At 51.3% G+C, this 22999-nt stretch overlaps 1 protein-coding gene across 1 annotated transcript in view; it reads left to right on the plus strand.

Moving 5' to 3' along the window:
- The window catches only part of PLEKHH1 (pleckstrin homology domain containing, family H (with MyTH4 domain) member 1), a 47999-nt gene that overhangs the window by 19316 nt on the left and 5684 nt on the right, over nt 1-22999 (plus strand). Inside the window, exons 5-24 of the mRNA XM_011994231.1 lie at nt 1029-1110; nt 1212-1969; nt 7873-7951; nt 8702-8793; nt 10705-10855; nt 11089-11231; nt 12236-12346; nt 12762-12848; nt 13201-13362; nt 14399-14479; nt 14831-15013; nt 15401-15509; nt 16300-16412; nt 17023-17199; nt 17534-17631; nt 18134-18311; nt 18741-18896; nt 19958-20058; nt 21070-21211; nt 22847-22989. Of these exons, the coding sequence (XP_011849621.1) occupies nt 1029-1110; nt 1212-1969; nt 7873-7951; nt 8702-8793; nt 10705-10855; nt 11089-11231; nt 12236-12346; nt 12762-12848; nt 13201-13362; nt 14399-14479; nt 14831-15013; nt 15401-15509; nt 16300-16412; nt 17023-17199; nt 17534-17631; nt 18134-18311; nt 18741-18896; nt 19958-20058; nt 21070-21211; nt 22847-22989 (3146 nt within the window). The remainder of the gene's footprint in view (nt 1-1028; nt 1111-1211; nt 1970-7872; nt 7952-8701; nt 8794-10704; nt 10856-11088; nt 11232-12235; nt 12347-12761; nt 12849-13200; nt 13363-14398; nt 14480-14830; nt 15014-15400; nt 15510-16299; nt 16413-17022; nt 17200-17533; nt 17632-18133; nt 18312-18740; nt 18897-19957; nt 20059-21069; nt 21212-22846; nt 22990-22999) is intronic.

Consider the following 22999-nt stretch of genomic DNA (forward strand, 5'->3'; position numbering starts at 1 on the left):
GTTGGCCAGGCTGGTCTTGAACTCCTGACCTCAGGTGATCCACCCACCTCAGCCTCCCAAAGTGCTGGGATTACAGGCGTGAGCCATCACGCCTGGCTGACGAACATACATCTTTTCCTCTGTGCTCCCCACACAAGTGGTTCACACCTGCAAGAGGGTATCGGCTCATTTTGCCTTCTATCCCCTTCTTTGGATGCATATCTCAGGTCACCTGCTAGGCTGCAAGTTCTTGGGGACAGAACTGATGCCTGGCTTACCTGCATATTCTCACAGTCCCAACCCTTGCTAAAAGATACTCAATAGAAGTGTGTTGGACTTAATTTAAAAGAAAATGCAGGCTGGGGGCGGTGACCCATACCTATAGTCCCAGCAGCACTGTGGGAGGCCTAGGCAGGTGGATTGCTTGACACTAGGAGTTTGAGACCAGCCTGGCCAACATGGTAAAACCCTGTCTCTACAAAAAATACAAAAATTAGCCAGGCATAGTGGCATGCACCTGTAGTCTCAGCTACTCGGGAGGCTGAGGTGGGAGGCTAAGGTAGGAGGATGGCTTGAGCCCTGGAAGCAGAGGTTGCAGTGAGCCAAGATTGCACCACTGCACTCCAGCCTAGGTGATAGAGGCAGATCTTGTCTCAAAAAAGAAAAGAAAAGAAAAGAAAATGCCGCAGCCAGGCGCAGTGGCACATGCCTGTAATCCCAGCACTTTGGGAGGCTGAGGTGGGCAGATTGTTTGAGTCCAGGAGTTTGAGACCAGCCTGGGCAACATAGCGAGAGCTTGTCTCTACAAAAAATAAACGAAATTGGCTGGGCCTGGTGGTGTGCGTCTATGGTTCCAGCTACTCAGGAGGCTGAGGTGGGAGGATCACTTGGGCCTGGGAGGTCAAGGCTGCAGTGAGCCAAGACTGCTCCACTGCACTTCAGTCTGGCCAACAGAACGAGACCCTTTATTAAAAAAAAAAAAGAATTGAAAAAGTATGTCTAAACCTGTAGGCTGGGTGTCCTAAATCTTCATTTTTCTTTTTGCTCAGCTTGAGATGGAGAATCAGCATCTGAAAAGCCATAATCAGCACCTGGTGGAGCAGGTGGGAGCCCTTCAAGATGCACTAGAAGGTAGGCAGGCCAGGGTGTGCAGGTGTGCGGTAGGTGTGTGTGGTGGATATGGGGCTGAGCTACGGGAGCTCTCAATGTGACTGTTTTTACCCCAACCACAGCTATTCAGATAGCTCCTTCGCGGAAGCTGCTGGTGCCCTCCCACGGAGCTGCAGAGCAGGATTCGGTCCCTTCAGAGCCGGGAATCCAGCCCACGGGCCAGAACAGTGGCTCCCAGGCCGAGGGTCTGAAGGCAGCTGTGCTTGCACCTTCCCCAGGTGCCCTGCAGAGCAAGGACTCTGTTTCTGAAGCAGCAAGTCCCTTGGAGGATTCTAGTTCCAGCACGGTCCATTCTGGGGAAATGGTAGAGGCCAAGCCCCTTCAACCTCATCTGGGAAGAGAGGGCCCTCCCCACCAGCCATGCATGAAGCTTCGTACCTTCAGATGTGGTTCAGCTTCCTGGGGTGAGGGTCTGGTTACTGCCCAGAGAGGGATGCTCCCTGGGATAAAGACCTCTGCCAGGGAAGGTGGCCCTGGCAGCAGTCTGACCCTACCAAAGGTGCGGACTCCTGGCACCCCACGGGACAGCATCCAGTTGACCAAAAGGCACCACAGCCAGCCCCAGGTGGGCCATGGGCACTTTGACCGTGTGGTGAGCATTGAGATTGGGGCCTTCTCAGCCCTCCACCCCTCTGGCCTTCCTGAGCTGGAGTCCCGAGCTAGGTACCGGGAGGAACCAGAGAAGATGGAGATGGAGGAGCCACCCCCAGCAGGGAAGAATGAGGAAAGAGAGAGCCCGAAGGCCCTTGGAGCTGAGCTGGAGGAAGTGGAGCTGGGTAACAAGCCACCTACACCCCCGCTGCACCAGTTTTCATCCTGGGTAAGAGGCAAGCTCCGGGCTGGGCAGAAGAGCAGAGCTAATGACAAGAACACTGCTGGCTGAGCACAGCCATGCACTGAGCAGGAAAGGAGGCTGCTGGCATCCTCATGGTGGCCGTGGCAGGCAGGTACCATGGAGCCTGTGCAGACCACCCAACCAGTGAGGGTCAGAGCTAGAATTCAGAATGATGTGAATGGCAGTTGACTGTCATTTCCTGAGTGCTCACCGTGCACCATACATCAAGCTGGGTGCCTTGCATACCTTTTCTCATTGAATCTTTGTGAGTCTTTCAGATGGTTTGGTATAATGGTAAAGAGCATAGGCCCCAGAAGCAAACTACTAGGGTTGAACTGTTAACTATGTGACCTTGGGCATGTTACTGAACCTCTGTGCCTCAGCTTCCCTATCTATAAAATGGGGATAATAGTACCTACTTTATAAGGTTGTTATGAAAGTACTTACAGTAGTGGTTCACAGTAGGTGGTAGGTAAATGTTGGCTCCCTTCTCCTTCCCCTTCTCCTTCCCCTTCCCCTTTCCCTTTCCCTTTCCCTTTCCCTTTCCCTTCCCCTTCCCCTTCCCTTCCCTTCCCTTCTTGCCCAGGCTGGAGTGCAATGGCACGATCTTGGCTCACTGCAACCTCTGCCTCCTGGGTTCAGGCAATTCTCCTGCCTCAGCCTCCCAAGTAGCTGGAATTACAGGTGTGTGCCACCATGCCCAGCTAATTTCTTTTCTTTTTTTTTCTTTTTGAGACGGAGTCTTGCTCTGTTGCCCAGGCTGGAGTGCAGTGGCACGATCTTTGCTCACTGCAAGCTCTGCCTCCCTGGTTCTCCTGCCTCAGCCTCCCGAGTAGCTGGGACCACAGGTGCCCGCCACCATGCCCAGCCAATTTTTTGTATTTTTAGTAAAGATAGGGTTTCACCATGTTAGCCAGGATGGTCTTGATCTCCTGACCTCGTGATCTGTCCGCCTCAGCCTCCCAAAGTGTACTTTTTATAATTTTAGTAGAGACAGGGTTTCACCATGTTGACCAGGCTAGTCTCAAACTTCTGACCTCAAGTGATTCACCTGCCTAGGCCTCCCAAAGTACTGAGATTACAGGCAACTGAACCAGGCCAGCTTCCTTACTCGTAACATTGGATAAAATGTCTTGACGTCTGTCTGGTAGAAATACTTCAGAAGCAATGATCTGGTTGGTGGCCAGGAGTGGGGACACAGATGAAGCATAACTGACCACACCTCTTTAATCTTTGCAGAGCTGGGTGATGGGCACATGAGATCATTCTTTTTTTAATTGAGACAGGGTCTTACTCTGTCGCCCAGGCTGGAATGCAGTGGTGGAGTCTTGGCTCACTGCGACCTCTGCCTCCTGGGCTCAAGTAATCCTCCTACTTCAGCCTCCTAAGTAGGTGGGACTACAGGCATGCGGCACCATGTCTGGCTAATTTTTGTATTTTTAGTAGAGACAGGGTTTCACCATGTTGCCCAGGCTGACATTTTTTTTTCTTTTCCTTATTTTTTTTTTGAGACAGAGTCTCACTCTCTTGCCCAGGCTGCAGTGCAATGGTGCAATCACAGCTCACTGCAGCCTCAACTTCCCGGGCTCAAGCAATTCCCCCACCTCAGCCTCCCCAGTAGCTGGGACTACAGGCATGTACCACCATGCCCAGCTATTTTTTAATTTTTTGTGGAGATGGGCTCTCACTGTGTTGCTCTGGCTAGTCTCGAACTCCTAGGCTCAAGTGGTCCTCCCACCTTGACCTCCAAAGTGCTGGGATTACGGGTGTGAGCCACTGGTGTCTGGCTCTGTGTCTGACATTTTCCATGATAAAAAGTTAAAATAAAAATGAGACAGGCTATAAAAATGACATTTCACAGGTCACCAGTGAAAATGGCCTGCGGGTATTAAGGGCTTCACACAGAGCCTGTGGGAAGGCTCCCTTCCTTGCAAGGAGTAAGGTGTGGTTTCTCCCTTTTACAGGTCAGGAAACCACTGTTCCCCACAGACTTAGGTACTTGCCCAAGGTCATGTGATAGTTAGTGAGGGAGCCAGGCTTTATTTATTTATTTACTTGAGAGACAGTGTCTTGCTCTGTCACTCAGGCTGGAGTGCAGTGGCACAATCACAGCCCACTGCAGCCTTGTACTCCTGGACTCAAGGGATCTTTCCACCCCAGCCTCCTGAGTAACCGGGACTACAGATGCACGCCACCACACCTGGCTAATTTTTTAAATTTTTCGTAGGGTTGGAGTATCCCTATGTTGCCCAGGCTGGTCTCAAACTCCTGGCCTCAAGTGATCCTCCTTCGTCAGCTACGAGAGCCACCTCACCTGGTCTGAGAGCCAGGCTTTAAATGTAGTTCCAGCTGCACTGAAGCCCAGCTCTCACACTCCAGCTGTACTTCCTCTTAAGGGACATTGCCAGAGCAAATGTCAGTCTTATTCATGGGCAGACATCCCCTCCACATATGCTTCTGGGGTGTGCAGCAATACCATGGGGGACATCTAAGCATTGGCTCCTGGCAGCAGGAGGAATGAGGTCACTTGGGAGAGGGGGGTAGCATCAGGGTGGACTCACCCCACACCACTGCTCGGGAGACCTGTATTTTCAGCAGTACCTCCCAGGGCCTCCTTTTGAAATGCTGGTTCTAAGCCAGGCACGGTGGCTCATGCCTGTAATCCCAGCACTTTGGGAGGCTGAGGCAGGCAGATCACTTGAGGTTAGGAGTTCGAGACCAGCCTGGCCAACATGGCGAAACCCCATCTCTACTAAAAATACAAAAATTATTTGGGCACGGTGGTGCGCACCTATAGTCCCGGCTACTTGGGAGCCTGAGGCAGGAGAATCGCTTGAACCCGGGAGGCAGAGGTTGCAGTAAGCTGAGACTGCACCACTGCACTCCAGCCTGGGCGATAGAGGAGATTGTCTCAAAAACAAAACAAAACAAAACAAAACAAAAAGAAATGCTGGTTCGGGAGACGCACAGCCCTAGACTTTTGGGCTATATCCTTGTCAGTGACTGTTGACCAGCTTCTAGTTGTTACAAGGACACCTGGAAGACTGGAGACCCAGTTGAGCCAAGCGTGGGGCACATCAGGAAGACTAGGAGATGGAAGAGCACTGGTCCCCTGGGCTGCTGGCCCTCTTCTTGCTCTGACGTCCAAACGCAGAGGTTGGGAACGGGGAGCAGTCAGGCAAGGAATGTGCAGCTGCTACCAGAAAGAAGCGTTGCTCCCTTTGCCATTTTGCCAAAATACAGCCATTCACTGTGATAGCTTAAGAGTGGGTCTTGGGCCGGGTGCAGTGCCTCACACCTATAATCCCAGCACTTTGGGAGACAGAAGCAGGTAGATTGCTTGAGCCCAGAAGTTCAAGACAACCTGGGCAACACGGCAAAACTCCATCTCTACCAAAAAAGATACAAAAATTAACTGAGCATGGTGGCACATGCTGGTAGTCCCAGCTACTCAGGAGGCTTAAGTGGAAGTTAGGTTTGAGCCTAGGGAGGTGAAGGTTGCCATGAGTCAAGATCTTGCCACTGTGCTACAGCCTGGGCAACAGAGCCGGACCCTGTCTTAGAAAAAAAAAAAAAAAAGAGTGGGTCTTCTCTATCTGAACAGGTTAAGTGTGTGTGTGCGAGAGAGAGGGTGGAGGAGGAGAGGAGGAATGGGAAGACGAGGAGTTATTCTCTCCTCTTGTTCTGTATAGAAAGCATATCAGATGACATTCTCCCCAGGAACCTCAGCTGAACTCTGGGATGAAGCATTAAAGGGGCAGGGGCAGGTCTTCCCATAGACCCTCCCTGCCCCCAGCTAGGCCCCGAGGACCCAAGAATCAGCCAAAAGAATGTAAGGAGATCTCATCCTGTTTGCTATCCCCTTTGTAACTTGCTCCTGGGGAAAACAAGACACAATGCTAGCTCCTTCCCAGGCCCCTGAGGCGTGATCACTCCTGTTCCAGGGAGGGCTTAAGAAATCACAGTGGCCAAACAGCCCAGCCTCTCTCTCTCCCAGGCAGTAACCATGGCGGGGGGTGGGGAATGGGGCAGTAACCGTCTGGAGGGGGAAAAAAAAAGAAATGTCAGAGGACATTTCTCAATCTGAGGGTGTGAGAAATACTTATGTACCTTAGAGTTTGGAAAGCCCTTTTTTCAGTTAATCCTTAAAACAACCTTGTGAGTTAGGCATTAGATAACCTTTTGTCAAACAGTTGTAGGTTTTGTTTCACCTAAATCCTTCAAACTTCAGTTTCATTTCCTCTGCAAAGTTAGAGGCCTGTCCTTGGTTAAATTCCACCACCGCTGTGGGCAGAAATAATCCTTTTTATGCCTAATTTTATTTGGGCCTGGTGTATCTGCCCTACACGAGCACAAAAACTCCCTGCCCTGCTGCAGGGCCCTCCTTGGCCTCCTTCCTCACTGCCTCTCTGTCTCCTGCCTTGCCGCCCCTCCAGTGACCTCAGCGTCTCATGGCAGCACTCATCAGCTCTGCCCTCTCTCCTCCCAGGTGCCCCAGGGCTGCTGTTCTCCTCTGGGATACACCCCAATAGGCACCCACCTCCCTTCCAACACCATCTCCTAGCCCATCTGACCCCACCAGGTGACAGCACATCTAGCTGCCTCCCTGAGCCAGCAGGACATTCCTCCAAAGGCTGACCAAAGGCTCAGTGGAGCAAACAGATATAGAAGGTGCAGGGAGCCATGTGGGTTGTTTATGAGCAATCGGGGCCATTAGGAAAAGCTCCTTTGGCCTTTGGCCTACTTCAGACCCAGGATAGGCATTCTCCCAGTGTCTTCTGCATGGGGATGCTGGAGAACTGTTGGGCAAAATAGGCTTTGTAGATTGGCCCTGAAGCCTAGCCATGATACGACATTATTCCTGTAGGGGAAAAATGTGCCCTAAGTTCCCACATACGTTCATCACTGCACTGTTCACAATAGCAAAGACACGGAATCAACCCAAGTGCCCGTCAGTGGTAGACTGGATAAAGAAAATGTGGTATATATATATACCATGGAATACAATGCAGCCATAAACAGGAATGAGGTCATGTCCTTTGCAGGGACATGAATGGAGCTGGAAGCCATTATCTTCAGCAAACTGACATAGGAACAGAAAACCAAACACTGCATCTTCTCACTTACAAGTGGGAGCTGGACGATGAGAACACATGGACACAGGGAGGGGAACAACACTTAGCGGGGCCTGGCAGGGAAGGGCGGTGGTGGGAGAGTATTAGGGAAAAGAGCTAACGCATGCTGGGATTAATACCTAGGTGATGGGTTGTTAGGTGCAGCTGACCACCATGACACACGCTTACCTATATAAAAACCTTCACATCTTGCACATGTACCCTGGAACTTAAAAAACAAACAAATAATTTTTTAGAAAAAGAAACAATAGAGAATTTTTAAAAAATGTGCCCTAAGTTCCAAACAACTGGCTTACAAAAGAGCCCTTGTTGTGTGGCACCAGTGGCTTCTTCATTATCAATATCCCTAACTTGGGGGGGTGAGATCTTGAGACCCAACGGTTTCTAAAATGGGTAGGATTCAGAGCAACAGGTTACTGACCTATCTTCTGTTGAACCTCCTTTGCCCCAAAGGTGAAGGGTGGAGGCAAGACAGGGAACTGTTGGGCACTGATTATATTCCAGGTGTTAAATGCTTACCTTAAGTATTTCACTGATTCTCACAGCAACCTGAAAGGTAAGTATTATTACCCCCATTTAGAGCAGGGGAAAATGAGTCTCAGAAATGAAGTAACTTGCTCAAGATTTATTAGCGAGTCACTGCCCCCTGCAGGTCTGCCCACCCCCAAAGCCATGCTTTTTCCTGCACATGCCTGGAGGGGGTGGGGTGGGCATGATGCTGGGCCCTGACCCTCCTAGGACCTCGTGTTTCAGGAGAGCCGTATCTACGCTGTGGCCACATCGGGCATGCGGCTCTCAGACGTGTCTCCCAGAAGTAATACTGCCTGCTGCGGTGAGTTCCACATGTGGGAACTTAGGGCACATTTTTCCCCTACAGTGAGTCCCCACGTGACGCTTGGAGGCACCAAACACCCAAGGTGGGCAGGGTGGGCAAGCGGGGAGGAGAAGACTCCAAGCAACACCCAGGGCCAATGTTGCCTGGCACCCTGTTCCCCTCCCCAGCAGGTGAAGTTCAGGTGAAATCACAGCAAGGCCCACCTAGGAGGGAAAGGGAAGTTGTACAGGTTCAGCCCATCACAGGGAAGTAGCCAGTCACAGAGCTGGAAGGGATCTGAGAGGGGGGCATCCAGCCCAGCCTCCCACCTGCACAGGCTTCCCTTCTGCAGTGCCAGGGCCGTGGGTGGGAGGAGTCCCAAGTGTCCTGATTTACATGGACCCCACTCACTGGCTCCTCTCCAGCCAGCCACCAAATCTCCACAAGGGGGGGCTGTGGGGTGGTCCCATAGCCGCATGATTTGTAACTCACATCTGCAACAGTGGAACACTGTGCAAACGTCATGGAGGAGAAAATGGTTAAAGGGTAAGGCCTTTGGATTCTATTGTGAGGGATCCTTTACCACATGGAGATCATGGTCCCCAAAGTGAGTCAAGGGGAGAAGATGAACAGAGCCCTGGCCCCCCTCTTGAGATCTGTCACCAGCTTGCTCCTGGAGGGAATGCCATCTGCCCCGTTCTCTGCTTCTCCCACACCTCTTCCTGGGTTATGCCCTTGAGTAATCTCATTCCTCTCTTCCCTGCTCAGCTTCAAGCCCTCCTGCCCTTGCTTCCCCTGGGTCTTTCTCTGGCCTGGTCTACAAGAATGTCACTGTGCCTGTCTACACAGCACTGAAGGGGGTAAGAAACTGCTGCACAAATAGGGGGTGTCTCATCAGCAAAGGCCCCTGGCCTCATCATCCAATGACCGGAGCGGGGCTCTAGGGCCAGGCTTCTTTATTTTATTTTATTTTTTATTATTATACTTTAAGTTCTAGGGTACATGTGCATAACATGCAGGTTTGTTACATATGTATACTTGTGCCATGTTGGTGTGCTGCACCCATCAACTCGTCAGCACCCATCAACTCGTCATTTACATCAGGTATAACTCCCAATGCAATCCCTCCCCCCTCCCCGCTAGGACCAGGCTTCTGCACATGGTTACCCTGGCCAGGGAGCTCAGCCCAGCATATATCATTTTGTTTTATTGTTTATTAGGTTGTTATTATAAAAATTCCACATTTACAAAAATTTGAATCAGTATGAATGTGGACAAGGTAAGAAGGTTAAGCCTATGCCCGCTGTATGGGCCTCCCCGTCTTTTCTCATGTCTGCCCCACTCCCCAGGTCCCAGAGGGCAGCAGGGCTCCTTCTAGAATTATTTAGGTATATTCCAACTTATATTCCCGTAACGTCATTACATTTTAAAAACAAAAATCAGATATAATTGCAATATTTTCATACACATTTTTGTCTCTGTTATTGGTTTGTGAATCATAATAGTAATACTTGATAAAATTTTTTATAGAAGGATAAAAAACCAAAAGTGAAATTTCCCCTCACATGGCTTATCCCTAATTCGTAAGTCCAGAGGAAGCTGTCGTGAGTGGTTTAGTGTTTATTCAGTAAGGCCTTTTGATGCATTTATAAATATGCAGCACATTCTCACTGTCTCCTGTGTGCACACAAAAGGTGCTCATATACATGTCATTCTATGCCTTGCTTGTTCACCTAACCACATGAATAACCACATCAGGTTATCCTTCCCTACCTCCTCTTTTTTTTTCCGAGACGGAGTCTGGCTCTGTCACCAGGCTGGAGTGCAGTGGTGCGACCTTGGCTCACTGCAACCTCCACCTCCCGGGTTCAAGCAATTCTCCTGCCTCAGCCTCCCAAGTAGCTGGAACTACAGGCACGCACCACCACGCACAGCTAATTTTTGTATTGTTAGTAGAGACGGGTTTCACCGTGTTAGCCAGGATGGTCTTGATCTCTTGACATTGTGATCCACCTGCCTTGGCCTCCCAAAGTGCTGGGATTACAGGCATGAGCCACCACGCCTTCTATAGGTGTCCAGTACCCTTGGTATCAAAGCACCATAACTATTAATACCTAAAGCTTTCCTCCAATGATAATTTAGGCTGTGTCCCTATTTTTCTCTAATATGAATGTTGCCATGAACATCGCTGTGCACATATGTCTTTGTGAACTTATATCTACATATTTCTGTAGGACAGAGTTCTAGAGGTGGGATTTCTGGGCAAATTATATGCATGTTTTAATTTTTGACAGGTACTGCCAAATTACCTTCTAAAAATGCCTTACACACTAGCGTTTCGTTTTCCTCATCTTCTCCCCATGCTCTCACCAACACTTAGTCACTTTAAATGTTTGCCAATGGAGATGCAATCATCGATTGTTGCGACCCTACACATTTTTAAAGCTTGCATGGCACACATGGTCTGTGGTGTAGCTTTTGGGCCCCCTAGTGGCAAGGAGTGAGGATTACAGTGGGCAGGCGTTCAGTCGTGATGGGCAGCTGCTTTGGGGACCGCAGAAGATGGTGTGTGGGAAGGGAGGCCTGAGAAACATGGAGGTCATGACACAGGAGTGAGGCCAGGAGGGACCTTACACTGGACAGTTGTCTGTTCAGAGTCCTGGCTGGGGGTTGGCCACACCATGGACGCTTGGAGCAGGAGTGCAAGCTGCAGGGTGGGAGAGGACTGTTTTGCAGCCTGAGCTGCAGTGAGGGAGGGGCCTGTCTTGCAGAGAGCCACGCAGATCAGCAACATGCCCTTTATGGACGAGTCCTCTGGGTCTGACGATGACTGCAGCTCTCAGGCGAGTTTCCGAATCTCAGTGCCCTGCTCTGAGTCCAGGAAGACCAGTGGACTAGGCAGCCCCCGAGCCATCAAGAGAGGTACAGAGAAGGGGAGCAGGGGCAGGGTGCAGCAGCAAGGAGTCCCTCACCTCTTCCCATGGGCACTTGAACATGGGGATCCCCACTTGATCTGAGCTCATGACCCCCCCAGCAGCTCCACCTCCAGCCCCAGAAAGCGGGTCCCGAGTGGGTGGTCAAGGCTCAGCAGCTCCCGGGCTGCCTGAGTCAGGGAGGTGTGGGACCCGGGCCTTGACTCCTCCTCCCTCGGCAAGGCGTCTCCATGTCCTCACTGAGCTCGGAGGGTGACTACGCCATTCCCCCAGACGCCTGCTCGCTGGACAGTGACTACTCAGAGCCTGAGCACAAACTGCAGCGCACCTCATCCTACTCCACCGACGGGCTGGGCCTGGGCGGGGTGAGCCGGGAAACGGGCGGGGGCAGGGTGGGAGCAGAATGTCAGCAGAGGCTGCTGGGACCCTCAGCACAAGACACAGGCAGTAGCCGCCTGACGTGAGGGGTCCCTAGAGCTGGGGGATGGGGGCAGGGGGCGTGGGCTGGGGGTGTACAGTTATGGAGTCAGACACAGACCCCACGAGGAAGGAAGGAGGGAGCCCAGAGAGCTCCTGGAATACCAGCAATGGCCAGTTACTGAGAGCCTGCTGTGGCCCACCAGGCCCCGTGAGGAGTTTTCCATATATGACTTTGTTTTATCACCTGGAATGCTAACGCAAGCTAACATTTATTGAACTCTTAGAGGGCACCAGGCACTGTGCTCAGTTTCCAGGCATTGTCTCATTTGTCCTCACAATCCTCTTGGGGTCATTAGCCCATTTTATGGATGAGAAGCCTGAGGCTCCAAGCTGTGCCACTACATGCCAGGGCTAGCATCCATCCAGATGTAATTCCCCATCCCTTGCTCACACCTCTCTACTGCCCCATCATCTCCCTGGCTCCATGACCCTCCAGTCCCGCCTGGCTGGTGTGTCCATGGTCGCCCAGACCTGCCTTGCCCTCTCCCTGTCTGTGCTGCCTGGAATGGTCTTCTTCCTTATCTCAGTCTTTGAGAGAGTGGCTGACCTGTCCTAACAAGGCCAGCTCAGGGCCGGCTCTCTCCTGAGGCTCTCGCTGGCCAGGCTCTCCCTCTAGCAGCCCCTGCTCTGCTACCTTCTCATAGTGAGGCCTTCCCCAGCTAGCACGGAAGCCCTTCCTTGGCAGGACCACCCATGTTTTATTTAGCCCTCCCTGAACCGTAGCAGGGTATGGTATTCTGAAAATACACTGAGTAGGTACTCAATAATTTTGTATTTCATTGATGACAGAGTAGTGAGGCAGCTGGACCACTCGGACCTGTGTGATGTCTGGGAGCCCTGAGTGATTTCCCCTTTCTTCATCTTCCCCCTACACCCTTCCACCCCTCAGGAGTCACTGGAGAAGTCGGGCTACCTGCTGAAAATGGGGAGCCGGGTGAAGACGTGGAAGAGGCGCTGGTTTGTCCTGAGACAGGGACAGATTATGTACTACAAGTCCCCGGTGAGAATCTCCCTGCCCAGCACTGCAGTCGAAAGGACTCCACGTCACACCCTGGACTATGTCAGATGGGATGGAGGAGGGGGAATGTGGCCCAAGGCCAGAGGGCAAAGGTCTGGCAGGTGGGGAGAGGCAACCTCACTGGACACCTGAAGCTTTGAGCCACACTTGGGGACCTAAGCCTGGCCATGAGTTCTCAGAATGAAATAGGGAGGTTCTCAGAAGGACCCATGTTCCTGATTGAGGTTCCATTTAGCTATAACCAGAATCTAGAGTAAGTCACCCATCATAACACAGCCGGAATGCTGGGAGTCGTGTTTCCCTTTGCTTCTGACCTGGAGGAAGAGCTAAGGGTAAATGAGGTGCTCCGGAAAGGCTCCACCTTCAGTGGCTCTCCTCCCCAATACTTTCTGTACAGAGTGATGTCATCCGGAAACCTCAAGGCCAAGTGGATCTGAACTCCCGCTGCCAAATTGTTCGAGGGGAGGGTTCACAGACATTTCAGGTGAGCATGCTCCTAGCTGCTAGTATTTTAGACAGAGAGGTGCTGGGTTTGGATATGGCTATGAGTGAAACAAAGATGGGGCCAAATGAGCATGAATGAAAGACTTTAGATCAACATTTGGATGTGATCCTAACTTTGAGTACAAGAAAGGAAGATGAGATAGAATATGAGAGATGGAGTGAAGGAAGGAGAGACAGGGAGGAAAAGATGAGGAGGAAAAGAAAGGAGGGAGCACTAGGGCAGGCAGAAGGCCGGTCCCTTGGGTTCAGGGACAGGTGCCACCTCGGAGCCAGGTCCCGGTTACTCCATTCTCCCAGCGTGCTGCCCCGCCCCCACATCTTGCCCTCCACAGCTCATCTCTGAGAAGAAAACCTACTACCTGACGGCCGATTCACCCAGCCTGCTGGAGGAGTGGATCCGAGTACTCCAGAGCCTGCTGAAGGTGCAGGCCACCGGGCCTCCAGCTCTGCCTCGGGGGGGCACCAAGCCCACCGTGAAGGGCTGGCTGACCAAGGTACAGGGTGGGGCTGATAGGGCAGGAACGTGTGCCTCCTGCGAGTCAGGGGAGCAAGGAGTGGGGTGCCGAGGTTGGTGGGGTCCCCCTTATACGGGGTTCCTTTCTCTGGGAGCCTCCTCACAGTGACTCGCTGGCCAGCCCTCAAACGTGGTCTGGCCACACAACGTGATGGCGAGTGATTCCCTGGAAACAAATCAGGGTCGTCGGAACAACTATTCTCAAGACAGAGAAGGGAAGGAATTATCTTGTATCCATTTTGAGGTCATTAGGGGCAGTCACCCACCCACACCTTGTACCCACCTCAGTGTTAATAATGGGAGGAAGAGACCTGGGTGAGGTAGGTATGGCCCCTCAAAGACTTAAAGCTTAAAGTATCCCAGGCCTACCCGAAAGACATTTTTATTAGGGCTCTTCTGGTTGAAAAGAGCAGAGAAGCAGTTGTTAATCCCAAGAAAATAGAAGTTAACAAGGAAGTACATTAGCTAGACCAGAACACCAGCAGGAACCAAAGCGACTTGCACTCAGCAAGCTCAGGGCTGGCAGGCTCGCTCTGTGCCTCTGCTTCTTGTTCAGTCTGTTTATGTCATTCTCCTCCACCCATGTGCAGCTTCTGTTCCCTCATGATGCATGGTTGCCCAAGGGCTTCAGCCTGCTGTTTTCCCTCCCTCCCTCCCGGCACCCTGACAACTGTGGCCTCTGCCACCTAGCAAGTTCTTCCCATTTTCATATGCCTGGAGGGGACACCTTATTAGCCTGGCTAATCATTTCATGGCAGGTCATAGGTCACTGAATAGCCCATGATGGCTGGGGTGCCACAGGGCGCCATGGCACCCTCGCTGTGAAAGGGGTGGTTCCATTAGTAGGGAGCCCGAATGGCATCTCCATCTCTACCATAGGTCGAATCTGTCTCTCTGTGGCTTCTCTTTGCCAGTCCTGGATTTGTTTCTGGAGTCACCTAGTTCTCTTTGCCAGTGCTGGATTTACTTCTAGAGTCACCTACTTCTCATAATGCCAGTTCATTTCTGTCTTACAGGTAAAGCATGGCCACTCCAAGCTGGTCTGGTGCGCTCTTGTTGGGAAAACCTTCTACTACTATCGGAGCCATGAGGACAAGGTACTTCCTCAGCCTCCTCACAATACCCACTCTCCTGCTTCCCCTGAAGCATATGACCGCCGCTGCATGTCCTGGTGAAAGTCCCTACCCCACGTAACCCCATGATAAATACAAAACCAGTTGGCTGGTTCCCTCCAGAGTGTGAGATTCTGCCTGTCTGGGTTTCTGGTGCTTCTCCAAGCAAGCCTCATTCTGCTGCCAGCCTGGCTGGGATGCTGTAGTCTCCACCTCCCCATCCTGTTGTCTGTCCATATCCACCATTCCCAGCTCCACGGAGCCTATGTATTCAGAGAAAGGAGACTCCCTTGTCCTCCACTGGCTCTCCCATTCATGGAAGTCTCCTGTCCACAGCGACCCCTGGGCTGCCTGCCTGTGCAGGACGCGCACATAGAGGAAGTAGATCGATCCTGTGACTCAGACGAGGACTATGAGGCTGGAGGAACCAGACGGTTGCTTTCCTCCCACTGCACCCTGGTGATCCACCCCGCAGAGCACAGCCCCACCTACCTCCTCATTGGCACCAAGCATGAAAAGGTAAGGAAGAGGGCTGGGCCTCCAGGACCAGGCTCGGACCTGTGATTCTGATCTTCTCTTCTCTTTCCCCTGAGCTTCTCAAAATTCAAGTTTATTTCCTTCTGGACACTTGGGCAACTAATATTCCCTGAATGGGAATACTCCTTTATACTGAATTTATTCCCAGTGACCAACATTGCTTCACTGAGGCCATGTGATAGAATCGCAAATTTGGAAACTTGGGTTCATGTTCACCTGATCCTCAGTCTTTCCAGGTAGCCCTGACTCATGCCAGCCAAACTAGCTGAACCCCACATGGGCTTGGCCCCTTTAAGGAGTCCTCCTTGGAGCTCTTGCCTCCACTCTTCCCACCCCGTCCCCATCCGATGGCTTTCTGCCCTCTTCCAGGATACGTGGCTCTACCACCTCACAGTGGCTGCGGGTGGCAGCAGTGCCAAGGTGGGCACTGCCTATGAGCAGCTCATTGGAAAACTGATGGATGGTGAAGGAGACCCAGGTAAGGCAAGGGTGGCCACCACTGCTTGGGTCAGAGGGTAGTGGCTTGGTGACTATTGGTCCAGATTCCAAAGAAAGCAGTGTTGTACTCTGAAGCTGTTTTTAAAACATCTAAGCCACAGAGAGGAAGTTCCCATCCAAGCTCCAGGGCCCCTCTGTCTCCGGCTGAGACACTGAGGTGACCACTCTGCATCTGGGGGAGTTTATCTGGGAAGCAGGCTTTCCAGGGACCTGGGTAAATGTTTTACTTGGATCAACCTGCTGCGTTGCTGGCTGGGCAGAGGGTTGAGGAAAGAAGGTAGCTGGTTAATCTATAGTTAAGAGTTTGTAAATCAATGAGTGAAGCCTAAATTGGGATCGGACTAACCTGTTTGGAGTCTTTGTTTTGCTACTGATTCTCAGGGCCCTGAGGAACTGATTAATGGCATATACCACATACACCCCTTTACTACTGCTCTGAGGCTTGTTTCTGACCAATTCATGTGCTCCTCCATCCAGACCTGACACAGTAAGAAAGCGGCTCCCCTGCACACATCCACTTGCACTCAGACACCCATAACCTTGCACACTCACCCCTACTGCCATTCCATGAGAAAGGTCATGCTTATATGAGGGTGCTCATTGCAGTGCCCACCTGTACCCCCCACACTCCATGGATGATAAACCCAGCACAACCCAAGTGTCGCAGATAAACCACTCTCTTCCCCATAAATTAAAGATGGCAGTGAATGGGAGGTGAGTCCCCTCTCAGTAGTAACTGTCCCTGCTCTCTGGTTCTGTGCTTTGGGCAGATTCGCCGCTCTGGAGGCACCCCATGCTGTGCTACAGCAAAGACGGCCTATACGCCTCCCTCACCACCCTGCCCTCTGAGGCCTTGCAGACGGAGGCCCTCAAGCTCTTCAAGGTAAAGGGGGGTGGCGGCCAGGCCCACCGCTGGGATACTTGCAATACCTGGGTGGAGAAGGCCTGTGCCGTTGGGGACAACCCACAGAGGGATCTGGAGAGGAAGGGAAGGAAACTTCCTGGGGTCCCTATCACTTCCTGGATGGCAGGAATGTAATCCTGTCACTGGGAGGGAAGCAGCTCTGGAACGTCATGCACAAGTCCTTGGGAAATGCCAATGAAAACTCTCTCTGGGGGAGCTCCCCTCCTCCTGTAGTTAAGCAGAAAAGGCCAGGTTTATGTTGCTTCTGGACCTGAGAGATTCGGACCTATTTTAGCATGTTCTTTGTGAACGTCTGAGTTTTCTGGTTTTTTTTTTTTTTTTTTTTTTTTTAATGCATTTGTCTTGTTTATGTAATGAGAACATTTTAAAAAGGAAAGCTTCTACCCCAAAGTAGCCCATAGCCCCTTTTAGTAAGCAGAGATGCCCTCCAACAGTAGCAGTGCTCCCTCTTAGAAAGGGCTGTCAGTAAACTTAAACCTCCCTGGAGCCCTTGGGAAATGGCCAAGCCGCTGAGTTCTCCGAACCCAGGGGATGCTGGTCTGCTGTGCTCACTGCCGTTCCCTCCCAGTCCTGCCAGCTCTTCATCAACGTGCCGGTGGAAGCTGCCTCGGTGGACTACCACGTGTCCTTGGCCCAGACCGCACTGCAGGTCTGCCTGGTTCACCCCGAGCTGCAGAGTGAGATCTATTGCCAACTCATGAAGCAGACCAGCTGCCGCCCGCCTCAGAAGTACTCCCTCATGCAGGTAGGTATGCCAGGGGTACAGCAGCTGACAGAAGCCATTGGCAAGGGCTGGCAGGTGGGAAAGGTGGGAGGAGGTGACTGGACAGGCATACTGTGAGCCCAGCCAGTGGCCAGCCTCCGTGCTCCAAGCTGCATCAGTACAGCTGAGCTGTCTGTGCACAGACAGGTGATTGCATTCTGGACACAGCCTGACCAAGCTGGCTGTCCCAGCACCCACAGCAAGTTGGGGGCTCTGGTTTGGGGAAAGAGTGCTGAAGGCTTTGTAACTCAGGGCTATGAGGACAGGTAGTGCTGTAGGCCCAGCACTCACCCTACGCTGTGTGTGTCCCTGGCAGTGCTGGCAGCTCCTCGCTCTGTGTGCTCCACTTTTCCTGCCTCAGCATCACTTCCTCTGGTATGTCAAGCAGCAGCTCCAACGCCATGCAGATCCCAGGTGAGTGAACCTGGCCATTTCCTCTGCCACTTGAGCATTGCTAACTGCAGCATGAATAAGAGGGATGAGAGGAGTCTAGGACAGACCAGATCGCTCCTGTCCTCTGAAACCACTCAGTGGTGGTGGAGACTTCACCCATTGCCATGTGCACAAATGGGTATGTGGGAGTCTGGGCATGCTTAAGCTTCTCTGCATGCCAATCCATGCATCCCTGGAGGTACTGTGGCAACTCTTGCATAAAGCCACACTGCCCCCAAACTGTCCGCAAATGCTATTCTGTGGTTATGTTCTCTGGGTTCTGGAAGAAAATATCCATGCCAGCAACCTGGTATGTAAAGGTCCTGAATGACAAATTAATGCCCCAGACCAGAGTCTTCAGGGCTTTTCTCACAACCTGCCCCAGCTACAGTTTTGGTCTTGGCTGAATCTGGATAGGGACCTGGGGTGCCAAAGTGGCAGGGATGAGCAGTGTCCATAATACTCCCTTATTCTGTCTTTTTAGAAGTGAAACTGGCCAGTATGCCACCTACTGCCAGCGGGCAGTGGAGCGGACCCTGCAGACTGGGGAGCGGGAAGCCAGGCCGTCACGCATGGAAGTGGTGTCCATCCTGCTGCGTAACCCCTTCCACCACTCCTTGCCCTTCAGCATCCCCGTGCACTTTACCAACGGGACTTATCAGGTGAGGAGCTGGGCGTGCTCCTTGCCCCGAGTCTTCTCACGTCATCATCCAGAGAATACCTCTGGGCCAGGTGGATGCTAAAGCTCCTTAGGCTTGGCAGATTCTTCACTGGTGCCCCAGAAGTAGATCTTATGAACTCATTGCATGAACAGGGAAGCTGAGATGCTGACTAAGAAAGTGGCATAAGAAAGGGCCTCCAAAAGATTGTTGGTAAAGGAGGGACCCAGGTATGCCCGGTAAAATTTACAGTGGATGGGCTCACATCCCTCATGCACTGGCCCTTTGCCTATGAACACAGAAACCAACTTGCTTTGGCCTCTTGTATTTGTCTTTGCTCCTTTCCACCTGCTGTACCCAGTCCCCTCCACCAGCCCTAGTGAGCTCCTCTTGGGAAGTTCACTCAGGGGTGGAACCCTTCTCCCGTCTCAGGTGGTTGGTTTTGACGGCTCCTCCACGGTTGATGAGTTCCTCCAGCGGCTGAACCAGGAGATAGGCATGAGAAAGCCATCCCACTCTGGCTTTGCCCTCTTCACGGACGATCCCTCTGGCAGGGACCTGGAGCACTGCCTGCAGGGAAGTGTCAAGGTGACAGCCTCCCACTGAGCCGGCTGAGCCCCTCCCTGCTCAGGGATATTGGTGGTGGGGAAAGAGCCCATTTGATGGGTGCCTGACTGTTTGGTAGCTCATTTGGTGCTGAGCCCAAGGTGCTGCCCTAGTCAGCATTTCTGTGCCATCCTAAAATGTACCTGGGGAGGGAGAAAAAAGCTGTTGTGTGCCCTTGTCTCTGGAGACAAGATCGCTACACTCCTACTTCCCTCGAGTGGCTGTGCAGCATCCAGAAGAAAAGCCTCTTCTTGGCTTGGTGTAGGGACAGCGAGGCCCCACGAAGCCACTGCCTACATGCGCCTACTCAGAGGCTCCCAGCTGTATGCCTGGACCCCCCAGATGTCATGTGGTACCCAGCACCTCACTTTTACGCTTTCTGCCAGGGTCTATGCCATGCTTATAGGTTGAACCACACTTTTAAAGAGGCAGGTCCTTATGGTGCCCCTATAAGTAAAGGCCGTTGAATGGAATTTAAGGTCAATCTTGTATTATGGTCTGGGCTTACTGCCCTAGGGGATAAGTGTTTGTGAGAATGTGCTCTAGCACTTTGATGCATATTTGGCTCCAGTGTGTGCTTGTCTTTAACAGGACAGAGGCTCCTATGGTCTTTTAACATTGCCTGGAAAAACTATGCCACATACCTTCTTTGCCAATGTCTGGGTGTCTGTGAGGCTTTGTGACATGGTAGGCCTCTGGGCATATTTGTTGAAAAGGAGAATAGCAGTCAGTGGAATGGAAATAGAGCTGGTGATCAAAGGCCATGGAGCTGCCTAGCCTCTGGGGAGGCCCCTCAGCTGGTGAGGCCAGCAGGGCAGATTTCTTGCTTTATTGCTCACCCTGTCCAGGGTTTCCTCTGTTTGTGAGGGAGCCGCTGCCACCTTGGGTCCAGGAAGCATGAAGCTCCGCAGGTCAGCCTCCTGGTGGGAGGACCTTTCCTTTGTTTTCTTTGCTTTTCTGCTCTGAGTCCAGCCCTGGCTGGACCTTAATCCCTTCTCTCCTTATCAGGACATTTTCTGACTTTCTTCTTTTGCCTTTTCAAGATCTGCGATGCCATCTCCAAGTGGGAACAAGCCATGAAGGAGCTGCACCCCGGAAAGTCTGAGGGTGGGACACGCGTCGTGAAGCTGATGTACAAGAACAGGTCCTCAGCACTGCACGAGGGTGGGGCTAAACACGAGGGCTGCCACTGGGTGCCAGCCCATCGCCTCCTCGACTAGACAGCCTATCCAGACGGGGGAGGGGCCCACAGATATAACGCTGCCTGGCAGTCACTAGCTGGGGTGCAGGCTGGCTCTGCTGCTGATACTCTGTGAAACCCTGGGCAGCTCAGGCCTTCTGTCAGCCTTCCCTGTACTGCTTGTGTGTGTGTGTATATGCACGCGCACGCACACACATACATTTGCCAAGAAAACAGACCAGACCAGCCTGGGCAACATGGCAAAACCCCGCCTCTATAAAAAATACAAAAATTAGCTGGGCATGGTGGCATGCACCTGTAGTCCCAGCTACTCAGGGGGACTGAGGTGGGAGGATCACTTAAGCCCGGGAGGTCGAGGCTGCAGTGAGCTGAGATTGCACCACTGCACTCCAGCCTGGGCGACAGACTGAGACCCTGCCTCAAAAAAAAGGAAAGAAAAGAAAATAGACCAACCTCATGGGATGGCTAAGTGTGTTACTTTATGAGAGTGAAATTTTGTATAAGCTCCAGCTAGTTAAAGCTAAAGAGTATGTACCTCCTATACCAATTCCAGGAAATACAGAAGTAGACATCCCGACTTTCTATCAATTTGGTTAAGAAAATCCCATCCCTCCATCTCAGTATGTCTCCAGGCAAATAGTTTCCAATAGTCTCTTGGACTCTTACCTCATCCAGTCCCTTAATCTGTAACTCCAGGTACCAGATTTCCCTTACTAAATCCAGTAAGTTTAATGGTGTCTTCAGAATGAACCATGTCCTCCTGTATCAGCATGACCTTCATCTGCTCTGTGCCATACTTGGTTATATGTTTCTGGAGGCAGTACAAAATAGGCTTATAAATAGTGGGAAAAGAGTAGTTTCTTCTTTTGGAAATAAAGGTAACAAACCCAGAGAAAGCCTCATCCCTGTCTGGGATCCCTGCTGAGTCCTGGCTTCTTATTCTCTGCTTCGCAGGCTGTACTTTCGCAGTCAAGTCAAAGGGGAGACGGACCGAGAACGGCTGCTCCTTGCCTCTCAAACTAGTAGAGAGATAGTGGCAGGGAGGTTGCCCGTCAACAAGGAATTGGCTCTTGAGATGGCTGCCCTGATGGCCCAGGTAAGGTTTTGTTCAGGAAGCAGGAGGGTGGGGTTGCCAGCTTAGAATGAATGCACCATGCAGCCCAAAACACAGGAAAGATTCTGCAGATCCTGTGGTGCTCAGGAGAAGGCAGCTTTGCCATCTCTGGGATGGACAACAGCTGACTCCTACAGAGCAGAGCTCCTCACTCACCGCAGATACAGGATGCGTGCAGATGGCTGGACTTGGAATCCAGAGACTGGGTTTGAGTCCTTCCAACTGTGAGGTCTTAGCCAAGTCACTTCACTTCTCTATGCTTTAGTTTCCTTCTCAGTATACCAAAACCAAAAATATTTGGCCAGGTGCAGTGGCTCATGCCTGTAATCCCAGCACTTTGGGAGGCTGAGGTGGGCGGATCACCTGAGGTCAGGAGTCCGAGACCAGCCTGAGCAGTGAAACCCTGTCTCTACTGAAAAAAATAAAATAAAATACAATAAAAATTAAAATTAGCTGGGTGTGATGGTGGACGCTTGTAATCCCAGCTACTCAGCAGGCTGAGGCCAGAGAATCACTTGTACCCAGGAGGTGGAGGTTGCAGTGAGCCAAAATCGTGCCATTGCACTACAGCCTATGCAACAAGAGCAAAACTCGGTCTCAAAACAAAACAAAACAACAACAACAACAACAAAAACACCTCTGCCAGCCTCCACAGGGTTGTACTAAGTATGATACCTGGATAATGTGTATCATGTAATAGATGTGGTAAACTTTATAAACCATCAGACCTTCTAAGTAGAATTAGGAAGAGGAACACACATTCAGACTTGGACTGTCCTTCCTGTTATATTTAGAAGGCCATCTTGTCAAAGGTATCTGGGATACCTTCATGGCTCCCGTAAGAGCCATGATAAAATCGTTGGTCTTGTCTGTAATTAGTATTCCAAAGGTTCAGGTGGTGTTGCATCTCAGTAGCAATGTTCAGCTAGCAGGTAAAGGGGCATATAAGAGAGTCTGACACCTACTATATACCCACAAAAATTAAAAGTTAAAAATATTGTAAAAAAGAATAAGAATCTGGATTTACATGCTGGAAAGGAAGAGGAAACAATAATAGTTGATGTTTATAATTAAAAAGATAAGAATACCCTCTAGGAGGCCCTGAAATAAGCATATATGCATCCTCCATTGTAGTTTTTATTCGCACCTAATAGATGAGGAAATTGAATTTCAGAGAGTTTAAGTAACTTGATCAGGGACACAAAGCTGGGATTTGTGCCAGGTATCCAACTCCAGAGGCCACATTTGGAACACTTTGCTGTACTCTAGGATCTGTAGCATCTTCAATTCTATAGCCCATATTTTTGGACTGGAAGCCAGAATTTCCACACTGTTTTCCCTTGTGTGCTACCAATTAACTGTGTCTTTGGAAAAGGCACTTTACCTCAGCTGCAAAATCAAAGTTGGTCAGTGATCTCTAATATTCTAGGGCCCTAAGTTTGTTTCTCCAGTGTCTGTAAAACTTGAGATGAAGTGTTTTTCTAAAGTATTTTTCACATCCACTAGCACCCCACCAAGAGGGTAATAAAGTAATGGTTTATTTCACCTCTCAACAGCCCCCACCTGGCCCATCCACCGTCAGATTTTGACTGGTCTCTTCATGTGCTTCTATCACAGGTAGAATATGGGGACTTGGAGAAGCCTGCCCTGCCAGGCCCTGGAGGCACATCCCCTGCCAAGGCTCAGCATCTTCTCCAGCAGGTCCTAGACAGGTTCTACCCCAGGCGCTACAGACATGGGGCTCCCCCCGAACAGCTGAGGTAGGTAGGC

Source organism: Mandrillus leucophaeus, unplaced genomic scaffold (assembly GCF_000951045.1).
Source record: "Mandrillus leucophaeus isolate KB7577 unplaced genomic scaffold, Mleu.le_1.0 Scaffold448, whole genome shotgun sequence".
In the NCBI taxonomy this organism is placed as follows: domain Eukaryota; kingdom Metazoa; phylum Chordata; class Mammalia; order Primates; family Cercopithecidae; genus Mandrillus; species Mandrillus leucophaeus.